The 15,854-nt window shown below is 53.0% G+C and overlaps 1 protein-coding gene across 4 annotated transcripts in view; it reads left to right on the forward strand.

Annotated features, from left to right (window-relative positions):
* The window catches only part of LOC133117909 (echinoderm microtubule-associated protein-like 4), a 79,761-nt gene that overhangs the window by 31,828 nt on the left and 32,079 nt on the right, over nucleotides 1-15,854 (forward strand). For 3 of the 4 annotated variants that reach the window (XM_061227421.1, XM_061227419.1, XM_061227420.1), the window contains exons 2-4: nucleotides 8,309-8,488; nucleotides 13,913-14,048; nucleotides 15,628-15,813. In XM_061227421.1, the coding sequence (XP_061083405.1) occupies nucleotides 8,309-8,488; nucleotides 13,913-14,048; nucleotides 15,628-15,813 (502 nt within the window). Of the gene's footprint in view, nucleotides 1-8,308; nucleotides 8,489-8,721; nucleotides 8,765-13,912; nucleotides 14,049-15,627; nucleotides 15,814-15,854 lie in introns of those variants that run through there. The other variant, XM_061227422.1, reaches the window with a different exon arrangement.

The raw sequence follows: 15,854 nt of genomic DNA on the forward strand, positions 1-15,854 counted from the left end.
GTGGAACGGAGCCCATTCAAACACTTTCTGTTTTGGGGAATTTGGGGTATAGGCTAGCTGTCCGAGGACTGCAAATCCCCAAGGTCCTCTTTTAATACAGAATGAAACTTCATCGTGGGCCAGGTACCCTTTCCATCCGGAGAAGCCCGTGCTTTCTGTTTGCAACCTGAATGAGATGCATCACCCCCATTGACATTGACCTTTGGTAGATCGAAAATCAAAGACATACCTGACATCAAAATATTTTGGGTCCTTTGTGCTCTCAGAGTGTACAAAACAGACAGTGTGTGTGCGAGAGAGAAAGAAGCTCCTGGCAGAGTGTGTGTGTGTGTGTGTGTTGGACTGTGACAGTGTATGAACCAGTGCAGCTGAATGCTCCTGTGGTGGTCGTCTGTCTGTCTGTTGGACATGGAGGTACCAGAATAGCCACGCTCTGCTACCGCTGTGGCAGAGTATGGCGAACCAGCTGGGAAGCCAGGGAGGTCACGACCTCTGACCTCTGGCCGGACAGCAGGAGAGACTAATATAGGCGCTTGCAGTGCATGATGGGAAGGTGGAAATGCCAGCACAATGTGTGGATTTGGGTGGGGCAGGGCAACGTTAACCCCCCCCCTAGGGGGCTAGGATATGCACTCAAATCTAATTTCCTCCAAACGAGATCTCCATCTCCTTGGGTTTCCTCCTAGGTGTCGAGTGTTTTGGCCTTCTGTGTGAATCAGCGAGTGCTTGGCTCGGCTGCTGATTGGCAGCTTAATAAAAGGCCTTCCAGACTGCCAGACGACAGAAGGCCTATCGGTGCTCACTTCCTGGTTGGCCTCGCTTTCCGTGGGAGGTTTCTGTTCTATCCTGTTACTGGTATGTGTCGCGCTTGTGTGGAGTGAATTGTTTTTCTGTCAATGTGGGGGAAAAAAGCATGCTGTTGTAGATTTGATATACTGTTTTCATAGCCAATAGGGAAAGCCAAGCTAAAATGCATTTTTCCATATTGAGCGTAATGGGAGTTTTTATGTTGCTAATATATGGTGCGTATTGCCCTCAAACCTCCTCATGTGTAATTGGGTTATTAATGCCGACAGCAATCTGTCCTGGCAATGGTGCCAAGCCAGAGCTATGCGGCTATGTGTAAATATCAGTCTGCCTTGAGCATCTTTTCTTGCTCTCGCCCTGATGTGTGAGTCTTCGCTCTCCATTGTGCAACTGTGTACCCCCCAGAGCCGTTCACAGGAAGTGAGGTCATCCAGGAAGTGGGAGCCATTTCCTGGGTGCTGCCAATCGGCAACAATTCATGAATCTCAAACCATAACGTGCCAGAGTAACCCTAACATCCGGCTGGCCTCATAAGCTCCTGTTCGTTAGCTGGTGTCTGCACTGGCTGGGAAATAACACAGGCACAAACAACCTTGAAGGGAAGAGGTGATAACAGAAAACTTAATCACCTGTGAGGTGATAAAGGAAGTAATATGTACTAAATACAGCTTGAATCAATGTTATTATCTTTAATATAATTCTTTATTGCTCAGCAAAAACAGTCCTGAAAACAGTATTGCAATTATCCATTGTAATAGAGTTCCCATGAAGCATTTCGCCAGTGACTTACAATCATTTACAATGATCTGTGGGACCTTGAGGCAAGGGAAACAATGACATCTGAATATAAAAGTTAAAAAGCTGGCAGCATGCTGAATAGCTTGATTAATATAGGACGAATACCCACGCATGTATATGTGATTGTTTGGAAATTGCAGAGGCAATCACAAGTCTCCAAGAGCACGGATGCTGATACTTTTTATATTAAACGGGAGCGCAAGTCAGCAGGAGCGATCGTTTTTGGAGCGCTATCTCATCTAACAGAGTGCTGCAGGCAGTGTTCCCTGGGTGTTTGTGTTCTCATTTGCGGCTTTAAACCCCCCCCCCCCCCCCCCCAAAAAAAACAAACAGTTGTTAACATTATTGGGTGAATACTGTCTGTAACATCAGCCCTGAATACGTCATACTTTTACTGTGTGTACGATAGCTGTGTGTACGATAGCTGTGTGTACGATAGCTGTGTGTACGATAGCTGTGTGTGCGATAGCTGTGTGTACGATAGCTGTGTGTACGATAGCTGTGTGTACGATCGCTGTGTGTGCGATAGCTGTGTGTGCGATAGCTGTGTGTGCGATAGCTGTGTGTGCGATAGCTGTGTGTACGATAGCTGTGTGTGCGATAGCTGTGTGTACGATAGCTGTGTGTGCGATAGCTGTGTGTACGATAGCTGTGTGTGCGATAGCTGTGTGTACGATAGCTGTGTGTGCGATAGCTGTGTGTACGATAGCTGTGTGTGCGATAGCTGTGTGTACGATAGCTGTGTGTGCGATAGCTGTGTGTACGATAGCTGTGTGTACGATAGCTGCCGCTGGCTCCCGACAGCGCTCCAGCGGTGCTCAGAGCTGCACGTTCCCTGCGCTTCCCCGCCCGCCGCCTCCGGTCCGCTCATCAGGTTCCCCCCTGAGCGTGCAGACAGGCTGGTAATGCGCTGTAGGTGTGTCTGCTTATGTATGGCGGGGGCGCTAATCCCCGCAAATCAGATCTAAAGCCCTTCCAGTCCACCGGAGGAACGTATTCTGCCTCATAAAACCCGTTTGGACTCGCTCGGATTTCACTGTGCACGGGGGCGGGGGGGGCTGCTGTGTTAAAATGTTTTTCTGGAACAACGTGGGGAGGAATCGACCTTGTGTTTCACAGGGGCAGGTGGGGGGTGGGGGCTTTTATAGCTGTCAGTCATGTGCCCTCCTCCTGCTCCTACCCACGTACCCTTTCCCAACATCTCGCTGATCCGCTCCCCGAGAACAATAAAAGACGTGGCCAAGCGTCAAAGATTGTGTAACTTATTAATGAGAGAGGCCATTGTGTGGTAATCGCCGTGGGTCGGATTTCCCCCGTGAAACGCGTCTCTTTTCTCCAGCGACACGTCTCAGTAACACGCTGCAGCCCTGCTGTGGCCGGTGGGATAGAGGGGTCCCTCTTGTTTGCTCTGTCTGAGAGATCTTTCCGGAACAGGACGGGGCTTCCTGGGCAGAGCTGAGGAGAGAAGCGGGTCCTTGAAGTTGACAAAGTGGCCGGGAAGCAGTTGGCAACTGAACAGCCCAACGCACTCTCCTCCTCTTGTATTTATTTCTCTCACTCACTCACTTGTTCACTCACTTACTTGCTCCCTCACTCACTCACTCACTCACTCACTCACTCACTCACTCACTCACTCACTCACTCACTTACTCGTTCACTCACTCTTCCTCTCTTTCTCTCTCTCACCCACACACCCACACGCACAATAACCCGTTTTCCCTTGCGTGCAAAAGCACAAACACACATACACAGTTTCCTGAGCCCTTCTGAAAGCAGCATGCATCAAAGCTTGGGCCTATGTGGTGTATTTGGGGGGGGTGTTTGCGCCCCCTCCAGGAATGTGCCAGGTCCTTGTGAAATGTGACATATGCGGGGGGCCTTCCCTTCTGACGGGGGCCTGTACGTGTGAGGGAGCCAGGAGGGTGAGCCGCCCCGAACCAGCCCCTCTCTGCCCCAACACCTTCACAAAATGGCGCCCTTCCACACCTCTCACCCTGCGGCCCTCTGTCAGGGGGGGGGGGAAGAGCTCTCTTTCCTGCCCCATGTTTGCTCTGCCAATCTCTGGCTGTTTGCTTTTCTGTCTGTTGCAGGCCAGCCTGTTCCAGCTACAGGGGCTTGTAAGATTAGTTTATTGTTACCCAGGTACTTTAATGTCTCCGTAAGCACGGGGGAGGAAACTGAAAAATGAAAGTTTGAGAGAGAGAGCGATGTTGATTGAAGGTGGGGCGATCCATTAAGACGGAGATTTATTATTATACCCGCTGGTCTGTTTGGCTGCTCCTTTGGGCCTTTCTGCCCGGCGTTTTCTTGGCGTCTGAGATGAAAGAGGGATGTTCTCATCAGATTTGAGTGTTTGTTGTTATTTCCGCGAGGGCAGTACCCCGCGCGCCCCGAGGTGATTCACCGGAGTGGCACGCTCCCGTGTGCACCATCGACGTGGTTGTGTGGGACCGGAGCGGTTGTTTATGCGATCGCCCGATTGGGTCTGTTTGTGTGCGCATGACTGCCTTTCTTTGACAAGACCAGCGCTTGATTTGCCGCGGGTGTACAGTATGGGAATGTGTGTGGCTCAGTGTGTCCGGTGTGTGCCTTTTTTCCGCTATGACTTTTGAAGTGTGTGTGTGTGTGTGTGTGTGTGTTTGTATCTGTCTGTGAGTGTGTACAGCGTGTGTGTGTGTGTGTGTTTCTGTGCACGTGTGTGTGTCCTGTCCATGTGTGTTGTACGTCCATTGTTGTCCGTCGTTCTGGATAAGAGCGTCTGCTAAATGCCACGTAATGTAATGTAATGTGTGGGATTGTATCAGTATCGGTGTAGCGTGTGTGTGTGTTTGTCTGTGCGTGTGTGCTTGCGTGCGTGATTGTATCAGTGTCTGTGATTGTGTGTGTGTGTGTGTGTGTGTGTGTGTGTGTGTGTGTGTGTGTGCGCGCGTGCCTGTATGAGGATGTAGGTGTGAGGTTGATTGATGGTAAGACACGCAGAGCTGACGTGCTCAGATGATTTCTCTCTGTTGCATGTGTTCGCCATTCATGACTCACTGCTAGAGTCTGGACCCTCCTGTTTTAAGTCAGAGTCAAAGGCAGGGGGTCTACTGTCATACCGATAACTGCCTTTTGATTAGTCACTGCTATCAATCATTTTCCTGTGCGTGTGTGTGAGTGGCGTGCACTGGCATGTGTAAATGTGTGAGAGTGAGTGTGTGTGTGAGTGAGTGTGAGTGAGTGTGAGTGAGTGTGTGTGAGTGAGTGTGTGTGAGTGAGTGAGTGTGTGTGAGTGAGTGTGTGTGAGTGAGTGTGTGTGTGAGTGAGTGTGAGTGTGTGTGTGTGTGAGAGTGTGTGAGAGTGTGTGAGAGTGTGTGAGAGTGTGTGAGAGTGTGTGTGAGTGTGTGTGTGTGTGTGTGAGTGTGTGAGTGTGTGAGTGTGTGAGTGTGTGAGTGTGTGAGTGAGTGTGTGTGTGAGTGTGTGTGTGTGAGTGTGTGTGTGAGTGTGTGTGAGTGTGTGTGAGTGTGTGTGAGTGTGTGTGAGTGTGTGTGAGTGTGTGTGAGAGTGTGTGAGAGTGTGTGAGAGTGTGTGTGTGTGTGTGTGAGTGTGTGTGAGTGTGTGCCTGTATGTGTGTCAGACATTGTCTCTTGCGGACAGGCTAGACAGAGGGCTCCCATGCAGGGGAGTTACCCCCCCGCTCTTATCAGAGCTCAGACTGCCCTGTTTTATCAGACGAGTCGAGCACATTCAGCATTTCAGTGCCTGCTCTTTCTCTCCTCACCGCTATCTCTCGCTCTGTGGGAGGGACTTCAGGCTCTGCTCGGTCCTGGCTGACTGAGGGTTGATGGCTCTGAGCTCACCTAGGCTCCCAGGTTTCCTGGTTGACTGTTTGAGAGCAGATTGGTGGGTCTGTGCTCATTTAATTTCCCTGATTTCCTGGCTGACGGTGTGAGAGCAGTTTGATAGATCTGTGCTCGTCTAGTTTCCCTGGTTCCCTGACCGACGGAGATACAGTTAATGGCTCGGTGCTCATGCAGTTGCCCTGATTTCCTAACTGATTGTTTGATGGTTGATGGTTTAGTGCTCGTCTAGTTTCCCTGGTTTCCCTGCGGACTCTTTGAGAGCGGGTTGATTCCTCTGCGCTCGCCTAGCGCCTAGCTCGCCTGGTTCTCTGCTGACTGTGCGAGAGGGGAGGGGAGAAGGGGGTGGGTTTATGGCACAGTGGGGCATACAGAAAGGCTCTTTGTTCTCGCGTTTGACGTCGCGTTTGATGTGTTTACTCAGCGCGAGTGTCGGTAAAGTCCCCGGGCCTCCGTGCCCCTGCGGTCAGCTACCGCTGGAGCTCCAACGCAGGCCCCCTGGGCCCTGGCACGCCTCCCGACGCACGGCTACCCGTGCTGGGAAAGGCGGCTCTGCCTCTGAACGTGGCCTCCTCGCGCTGGCAGCCTCCCCAGATCCCCCCCCCCCCGTTCTAACGAACCCCCGCTGGCATGAACTCCAGCTCCAGCGAGTGTTAGTCACGGCCATAACGGGTTCCTCATGCGGGCGAGCGCGACGTCGCCCGGCCCCGCGTTCCGTGCCCTCGGACCGCACCGCCAGAGCGACTCGTGGAAGCGTCGTTTTTCAGCGGGGAGGTTCGGTCCGGAGGACGCCGTCGGTCTGTGGTCTGAGCGTACAGTGTGTGTGTGTGTGTGTGTGTGTGTGTGTGTGTGTGGGGGCTGGAGCCGCTGCAGAATGAATCTCAGAGCGGACGACTCGTGAAACAGGAGGCTGAAGCGGTGGTGGGCGGGCAGGGGAACGCTGTGTGATAAGCAGGAGCGTGTTTTATGGGCGTCGTTCAGAAGAAGAAAGCAGTCAGCGGTGGAGTGGAGTCCTTGGGCCGGACAGCTTAAAATGGCCTCCCAGACAAGTCTGTTGAAAAGAATAATTGCGGCCGTTCCTTTCCCACCTCTTTGCTATTCTTCCCGCTGCACGGCGTTCCCAATCCGAGATCAGATGGAGAGCAGCTCCTGATCCCTTCTCTCCAGTCACTTCCTCACCGGTGTTTATTAGGCTTTCCAGAGAACTGAGGTTCGGTTCCAACCCACTCTCTAAATCTGTTTATTGTCCGTAAGCTGTCTGACAGCGGAGGGGGGGCGGGGGGAGAGTTTGCAAATTAAGTTTGGTTATTTGTTCTGCAGGCACTCTTGTCCAGAATGACATAATAAACACAGAAGTAACAGCATAGACGTAGTCTATTGTAATTAGAAAAAATAGACAAACTGTAAAAAAAGAAAAAAAGAATTGCGTTGTAAATTGTGCTAGGACACGTTCCTCATAATGACTGACAGCTGGCCTTAGATTGCCCGATCACTTATGAATAACTGACCCCAGAACAGTAGTGTAAAACTGAACCCAGAACAGTAGTGTGAGCCCTCCTGACTTATAACACACTAAGTTGGGTCTTTGCTAATGTTGAGGCCACCCTATGATATATTGAAGTGGAATCCCTTCTCTTAACTCTTAACTTGGCCTTAATCTAACTTTTATGCTGCAATGTCACGGAGAATGTGTGGTACCACCATGTCACGTGTTTTAGCAGAAGAGATGTTTCATTCTTGTCTTCCGACCGTGCGTCCCCTGTTCATCCCTGTCCTCTGACTGTGTGTGTGTGTGTGTGTGTGTGCGGTTGTGTGTTTGTTTTACTCATTTGCCGGTGTTTTCAGAAGGCCCCTTGCTTTAGCCCTGACTCTGGGTCTTTGGCAGCTGCAGTGTGGTTTTCTCCCTCTGAGCCCTGGGCCCCCGACAACGCTAAATTACCCAGATCTCATCCAGCCAATCAGGAGCCAAACCACAGCCGCGCTTGGCAATGCACGGGGACGCAGAAAGAGCCCATAATATCCCCGACCACCGGGGGAAAAAACGGGATCGATAAGCCGCGTTCGGCCGCGCTCCGGTGAATAGCGGTTCGGGATGCAGTCGGGAATGTGGCGGGAACGTCAGTGTGCAAATGGACAAGAATTTACATTTGATGCAAATATGGAGCTTGCATTTACATTTAATCTAAGGCTTGTGCCCAGTCTCCCAGGACAAGAGTGATGTCTGAGGAACAAAAATACGAATAAAGCAGAAGTTGTCGCCGCTTCTGATTTTACTCTGTGTAAATAACAGGCCTGGCTGACACAGGCCCACGGTGTGGCTCACTGGCAGATATTGTGCAGTGTAAAGTCTGTATACTGTACAGCTGTGCTGTCAGAGGTTATCTGTGCCATATGAACGGACATCCAGGCTTGGAAAATGGTGTCCTTGAGGGTAGGCTGTATCCAGTCGGATCAAAAATTGATTCATTGCTGCAACCTGGACTCTTTTCTGAATCGAGTTGTTACAAGTATTGAGTGTTCAATGTCAGTGTTCGCGTTTAGCATCTAGCATTTTTAGGAAACTAGCACAACAATTAGCAGCCACATGAGCAAATTTGCTGAAAAATGAATAAAAAATTTTATTTAACTCTCTCCCTCTCTCCCTCCCTCCTCTCTCCCTCCTCCCCCCCTCCTCTCTCCCTCCCTCCTCCCTCCCTCCTCCCTCTCTCCCTCCTCCCTCCCTCTCTCCCTCCTCCCCCCTTCCCCCTCCTCCCTCTCCCCCTCTCTCCCTCCCTCCTCCCTCCCTCCTCCCTCTCCCCCTCCTCCCCCCCCTCCTCCCTCCCTCCCTCCCTCCCTCCTCCCTCCTCCTCTCTCTCTCCCTGCAGATGACAGTGTCTCGGCAGCGAGTGCGTCAGAGGTGCAGGACCGGCTGTCGTCTCTGGAGCTGCGGGTGCAGCAGCAGGAGGATGAGATCACCGTGATGAAGGCGGCGCTGGCCGACGTGCTGCGGAGGCTGGCCCTGTCCGAGGACTCCACCGCCAGCAAGAGACCGAGCGGCAATAAAGGTCCCGCCACTGACCCCTGTGTGTGTGTGTGTGTGTGTGTGTGTGTGTGTGTGTGTGTGTGTGTGTGTGTGTGTGTGTGTGTGTGTGTCTGTGTGTGTGTGTGTGTCTGTGTGTGTGTGCCCTGTCCGAGGACTCCACCGCCAGCAAGAGACAGAGCGGCAATAAAGGTCCCGCCACTGACCCCTACACTGCTGTGTGTGTGTGTGTGTGTGTGTGTGTGTGTGCCCGCCCTGTCCGAGGACTCCACCGCCAGCAAGAGACCGAGCGGCAATAAAGGTCCCGCCACTGACCCCTACACTGCTGTGTGTGTGTGTGTGTGTGTGTGTGTGTGTGTGTTTGTCCTGTCCAAGGACTCCACTGCTACCAAGAAACGGAACAGCAGCAAAGGTACCCTACTGACCCCTACTGACCCCTACTGACCCCTACTGACCCCCGACTGAACCCTACTGATTCCTACACTACACACTGTGTGTGTGTCTCTGTGTGAGGACTCTACTGCCATTAGCAGCAAAGGTATCTCCAAGCACTGACCCCACACGACTGTGTGTGTACGTGCGCATGCGTGTGTGTGTCTACAGTACGTACATATGCTGCTATATTTTCATATAGTTCCAGGTCATTCAGGTTCCCTGCTCCACCCCAGTGACCCGCTTGTGTGCAGGAACTGCGCCAATCTCAGGCTCTGCTAATCGTTTCAGTCCAACCTTGAGTTTCAGTGCTAAACGTCTCCATTCAGAGCTGCCCTGCGTGTGCGTGTGCGTGTGCGTGTGCGTGTGCGTGTCTGTGTCTGTGTCTGTGTCTGTGTCTGTGTCTGTGTCTGTGTCTGTGTCTGTGTCTGTGTCTGTGTGCACGAGCGCGTGTACTGTGTGCATGTGTGCATGTGTGCACGTGCGTGCAGGAGTGTGTGTGTGTGTGTGTGTGTGTGTGTGTGTGTGTCTGTCTGTCTGTCTGTGTGTGTGTGTGTGTGTGTGTGTGTGTGTTTGTGTGTGTGTCTGTCTGTGTGTGTGTGCGCACGCTTGCATTCGCACTCCCAGTGTACTGGGGGGCCTCTTGAAGGGGTAGTTTGTCTCTCATTTCCCCTCTCTTTCTTTCACTCGCTCTGTCTCCCTCCCCTCGTTTTGGTGAGAGTGGATTCACACGGTCCAGGTGCACCGCTGGAATGCGCTGCGGTCCGTTTGCGGTCGCCACATTATTCCCTCCCCTGATAAACCCGGAGCGGCTCTGAGGAGCCGTGCAGAGAGGAGAGGAGAGGAGAGGAGGAGAGGAGGGGAGAGGAGGAGAGGAGGGGAGATGAGAGGAGGGGAGAGGAGAGGAGGAGCATTCCTGTGGCAGCTCTGCCGGGAATCTGGGAGCTGCCGTTACGCTTCCTTTCCAGAACCGCCGCGCTCTCCTTCCCCGGGCGATAAACAGTGCCGCTCTCTCCTTCCCCGGGCGATAAACAGTGCCGCTCTCTCCTTCCCCGGGCGATAAACAGTGCCGCTCTCTCCTTCCCCGGGCGATAAACAGTGCCGCTCTCTCCTTCCCCGGGCGATAAACAGTGCCGCTCTCTCCTTCCCCGGGCGATAAACAGTGCCGCGCTCTCCTTCCCCGGGCGATAAACAGGCGCCTCTCGCCCACGGGCGCGGAGCGAGCGCTTTTTAATTTCCGCTTTTCCCCTCCGTCGCGCTTCAGTAAAGCCCCCTGACGCTGCGTCCTGCCGGCCATCTGGACGCCATACCGCCTTCTGCGCCAGTGCTTCTCACAGAATGAGGGCGGCCTGCTGCGTAGTGGTGAAGGTAAAGAACTGGGACCCGCAAGGTCGGTGGTTCTAATCCCGGTGTGGCCACAATAAGATCCGCACAGCCGTCGGGCCCTTGAGCAAGGCTCTTAACCCTGCATTGCTCCAGGGGAGGATCGTCTCCTGCTTAGTCTAATCAGCTGTACGTCGCTCTGGATAAGAGCGTCTGCCAAATGCCAATAATGTCATGTAATGACGACTTCTCGAGCAGAAACCGCTTCATGACTGCTTCAGAAATCGCAGGAGGTAGAAAAGTTTCACCATTACGCGGCAAACTTTGCCTGTGTGGGCTGGTCATCTCCAACCCGGCAGCAGATCTGGTTGCAAGGTGACTGACCCTCAGGTCTGAGGTTATTTTGAGCTGCCTGTCTGCTGGAGAATGAGTTAGCCGGCTCCTCTCAGGTATCCTCTCAGAAACAGAAGAAGAAGAAGCGCATGGCTGTCAGGAAGTGAACAGGAAGTGCTGTGAGGGCTGCAGACACAGACAGAGCCGAAAGAGACACTGACACCCCCCAGCCCCCCCGCCCCCCCCCAAACGGGCCTCTTCCTGTTCTTCAAGCATTGATTTACACTCCCCGCTCTACTCCGTGAGAACTCCTCTACTCCTTCCACCTCTCTCTCCCTCCCTCCTCCCTCTCTTTCTCTCCCTCCCCTTCTCCACCTCTCCCTTCTCCACTTCTTCTGTGTCCCTCTCTTTCCCAGGCTTCCTGACCTCTCTGTCTCTCCCCTTCACATACTCCTCCTCCCCTCTCTCTCTCTCTCTCTCTCTCTCTTTCTCTCATCTTGCTTCTACCACTGCTCTATTTCTCCTTTTCTCTCTCTCTTCCACTCTCTTCCTTATCTTTGTCTTTCTCTTCCCTCCCTGTGTTTTCTTTTTAGATAGATAGATAGATACTTTATCCATCCCGAGGGAAATTTTTGTCTCTCTCCCTTCTCTCCTCCATCCGTCTCTCTCTCTCTCTCTCTCTCTCTCTCTCTCTCTCTCTCTCTCTCTCTCTCTCTCTCTCACTGTGTGGCGTGAGTAGGAGTCGGACCCTCGAGCAGAGGTGTATGGAGTGTGAGTGTGAACCCTGAGGGGGGGTGGGGTTGGGGCGGCTGGCTCTGCGTCATTTCTGGCAAGGCGGAGACGTCGTATTGTGCGTTTCCTGTAGCTCTGCGGGGGTCAGGGGCGGGCTGGCTGCCTGTGAGGTCGGCGTGGCAACTATATGAGTGACAGCGCAACAAGCCCCTCCCACTGCACTGGTTGCCGTGGCCACAGTCTGAGCCCCTGAGACAGAGTAGAGGGATCCCCCGACTCCCACCCCTCGACCATGATTACGAGGAGGGATTTTTGGGATAGGAAGGTGCTGGAGTCTGAGCTTTTAAACAGCTGCGTTTAACCCCTCAGAGTGGCCTGGTGGGGTGGGGTTTCTTCAAGGCCGTCAGTCTGATTTCCTCTCTTCGATTCCGGGTTGTGGAACCCGGGTTCGGTTCTCGACCGGCGCTGTTGAAATCGGTCCCGGTCGGGTGGGAGAACGGGCGGAACCGGGTCAGTAGGTTCTGGTAGCGCTGTGTTTGGCCTCAGGCTGCGGCAGGATGCCCGCACGAGGAGGATCTGAGGAACGCCGACCCGGGCAGCCTCGCTGCAGGGGTGCGTGAGCGGCACGTCCCAGGCCGTGGGGTTGGGGCGACGCCCGGTTTTGGGGTTGGCTCGTTTCTGCTCGGAAGGTAACGGCCCGTGAAACAGGCCCGCGGGCCCCTCGCACCGGACCGCCCTCCCCTGCGTTCAGCGCCTGGCTTCTGCACGCAGTGAGCTCCGTGCTCTCTGAAGGCCCACGCGCATCAGTGTTCTCTTCCTGGTCCCGCACCGCAGTCTGTTCGCCAAGACCAGTGACACACGGTCCCTAACCCTCCCCCCAGAGTCGAATTCCCCCCTCCCCCTCCAATAGCATACGGCCTGTCACGCGGGAAATCGTTTTACAAACAGCTGAAAAGATTAGCAGTTAGACCCAAAAATACGCATAGTTCTATCAAGATGATATAAAAAGCTCAATATGTGTGCAGGCCTTTAACACTGGCCTGGAGTGGATATGTTGTATGGCTGTGATTCAGCAGTTCAGCTGGCGTGCTGTAGCCAGCAATAATCTGCCTCAGTGCAGCAAGTAGACTTTATTACTGCGTGTCATTTGTGACAAATGTTTATAACTCGGTCTTGTTTGTGATGTGGTATTATTAGAGGTGACTTTATGTAATTGGGTTTTGGGTGTGTGTGTGGGTGGGTTTGTGTGTGTACGGTATGTGCGTGTCCGGGCGTGTGTGTGTGTGTGTGTGTGTGTGTGTGTGTGTGCGCGTGTGTGTGCTTGCGTCATGGTAAATGTGATTCTATCAGTGCGTGTTTCGGTGGGATTTGTATTCATTAGCGTGCGTTCTTCCGCAGTGTCCGCTGCTGACCGGGAGCTTAACTGAATTATTTCGGCGACGAATCCTGCCCGCGTTAATCTCCTCGTCTCCTTATCCAATTACCTGGTCTGGCGGGTCGAGGTTAGGGCCAAATCTGCTGCTCAGTAATCCTTCCTCGTGTCCTTGTTTGGCTCCCGGTGAACTGCTCCTGGCCCCTACCCGTCCCCCACCCCCCCCCCCCCGACTCCTTCACACGAGCCCCTCCAGACCTCTCCTGACCAGGGCACAGCTTATCGCCTGGCCTGCAATGATCCGTAGCAGTCAGTGTGAAGTGGTTGAAAACAGTCCCGATAATCTTTTTTTTAAGCCTTTTTTGAGTGCATTTTTGAGCTCATGATCAGCCTACGACCACACTGTACAAGTTCTTAACATTTCAGAGACATTTGTGTGCCTACTCTCCAGGTCTAACAGGTGCTACTGGGTATCCCCAACAGCCAATAGAAAATGGGGACAAATGACCAGGTGGCTAAATGACCCAATCACAGAGGCTGTGCAGAGCCTGGCTGGCTGTCTGCGCAGTGTTGGCAGGAGCGGGGCTGTCTGTTTGACATCAGTGCTGCCGGTTCACACCGTGACCATACAAAGCAAGACCATGGAAACTTCCCAGGAACTTAGCTTCCTATTACATGGAAAATGCTACAGTATGTGCTAACAGCCAGTTAGCACTCCATTTGCAGTCAATAGAAAATTACGCAAGCAAGACTTGCTCTGGTGTTGCCAATATCTGATGCCCGTTCCAAATGCCCGTATGGTGAAGGAATACGCGGGCTTTTAAAAAGCCTTCATCCAGATCCACGTTCCCCAGTACACACAGGCTCCCTCCTGGGGCCACTGCAGCATTATATATAGCAATACATTACTGTCTTTTAGCTGAAGCTTTTATCCAAAGTGACTTACAGTTGATTAGACTAAGCAGGGGACAGTCGGGTCAAGGGCCCATCAGCTGCGCTGGTCTTATCATGGCTTCAGCGGGCCTTGAACCACCAAGCGTCTGGGTCCCAGTGATGTACCTTAGCCGCTAGCTAGGCTACAGGCTGCCCTCTGCATTATATGCCCCCAGGGGTAGGCCCGGGGACACCCACAGGTTACCAGTTTTCACTGCGGAGGGTCCGTTTTTATCAGCACGGTAACGGGTTCAGTTCATGTAATGTGTAATAGTTGTGAAGTTGAGAAGACGACTCTGACTCTGGCTCTATCGCCCCCTGCAGGACAGAACCCGCTGCGCGAGGCCTACTCCATGTCCTGCATCGCTAACGGCAGCTCCAGCGGCCGCAAGCCCAGCCACAGGGACAGCTCCTCTGTGTCCGTCACCAGGAAAGAGACCATGTCCTCCGCTGCCAAGAGGTACTGGGTTCACGCGCACGCAGACACACAAGCACACAAGCACACAAACACGCAGACACGCAGACACGCAGACACACAAGCACACAGACCCACAAGCACACGCAGACACGCAGACACGCAGACACGCAGACACACAAGCACACAGACACACAAGCACACAGACACGCAAGCACACAAGCACACAGACACACAGACACACAGACACACAAGCACACAGACACACAAGCACACAGACACACAAGCACACAGACACACAAGCACACAAGCACACAGACACACAGACACAGACACACAAGCACACAGACACACAAGCACGCAGACACGCAAACACGCAGACACGCAGACACACAAGCACACAGACACATTTGCACACACACAAGCACACAGACACATTTGCACACAGACAAGCATGCACAGACACACGCAAGTGCACAGACACACAGAAGCGCACAGACACTTCCATTCACGCATACAGATGACAGACCCAAACATGTACACACAGACAAATGCATACTTAGGACACACACGTATACACACACAGACACTCATGTGTACATTAAAACACCTGCATACACCCACAGATACACATTTTCACAGAAAAACACCCACCTATATAAAATAAACACACACACACACACACCATAGTATATTGTTTCGTGGACTCCCCAGAGAACCCATTGACTCCCGTTGAATGAGTTTCTTTGTGAATGGCACGATTGTCACGGGGCCTGGTTCTGAAGCGTTAATCTAATCTCTGGCCGAAATCCAGTGTTTGCATGTGCGCAGATCACAAATGTTCCCTTTCTTTATTGCAGCTCCACGACTCACTGTGGAGAAACCACAGGAATGCGAATCATTCGGCGATTCAGACATTCAGATTCAATCATACCGTCGAGACTCATTTCTCTGCGCGCATTACGAAACGCGACTCGTGCTTGTTTTCAGGAAGTGCCAGCTAAGGGTTGCCTCAGCAAACGTGCGGAGGACTTGGCCGGTCTGTTATCCATGATCTCACAGCCACCCTGTCCTAAGCATGTGTTGTCTTATGATTGCATGTGTGTTCGAAAAATACAGAGACGGAGTGATCAATTTCTGCCCGCAATAACTCCCACAATAAGCCTGGTGTTCTGTGAACCTGAGTCTGGTTTCAGAGATTCGGGTTAACCCCTACCTTCTGTTTTGGGGTTCTCACACTGCCCCCTCTCCCTAAGAGTTTTGACGTACTGTAACCTCTCCCCTTTCTTGGGTTCCTGTTTCTCTCTGTTGTTTTGAATCCTCCCTCTTTACCCCTCCCATTCCCTAGTGTGTTTTTATTTACGCCTTCTCTCTGTGTTTAAGATTCCTCCTCTGTGTGTGTTAGGAGCCCCTTCTCTCCCTGTGTCAGGGTCCCTCTGTCCCTTTACAGTATGTTTTTGGTTCCCGCTCTCCCTGTGTGTTTTGGGGGTCCCCCTGCCCCTTTGTGTATTGGGGGCCCCCATCCCAGTGAGTTTTGAGTTCCCTCTTTGCCTGTGCATTTCGGGGTCCCCCGGCCCCAGTGCGTTATGTCGCGCCCCTCCTAACACCCCTGGTTGTGTTGCAGCGGTCCGGAGCGCAAGAAGGAGAAGCCCCAGATGGAGGGGATCAAGGAGAAGGAGGAGCCTCAGCCTAATGATAAACCTCCCGCCAGCCCCCAGGCCCCGTCCCCCGCCAGCCACCCCCCCTCCCCCCACCCGCCCCAGGCACAGAAACACACCCCGGAGAACAAGAGCTCCTCTCCAGCCAAAAGGTTCCCTCAGCCCCCCTACATGCCCTGGGGCTGGGCCGCCC

This window comes from Conger conger, chromosome 18, assembly GCF_963514075.1.
Source record: "Conger conger chromosome 18, fConCon1.1, whole genome shotgun sequence".
Classification (NCBI taxonomy): Eukaryota; Metazoa; Chordata; class Actinopteri; order Anguilliformes; family Congridae; genus Conger; species Conger conger.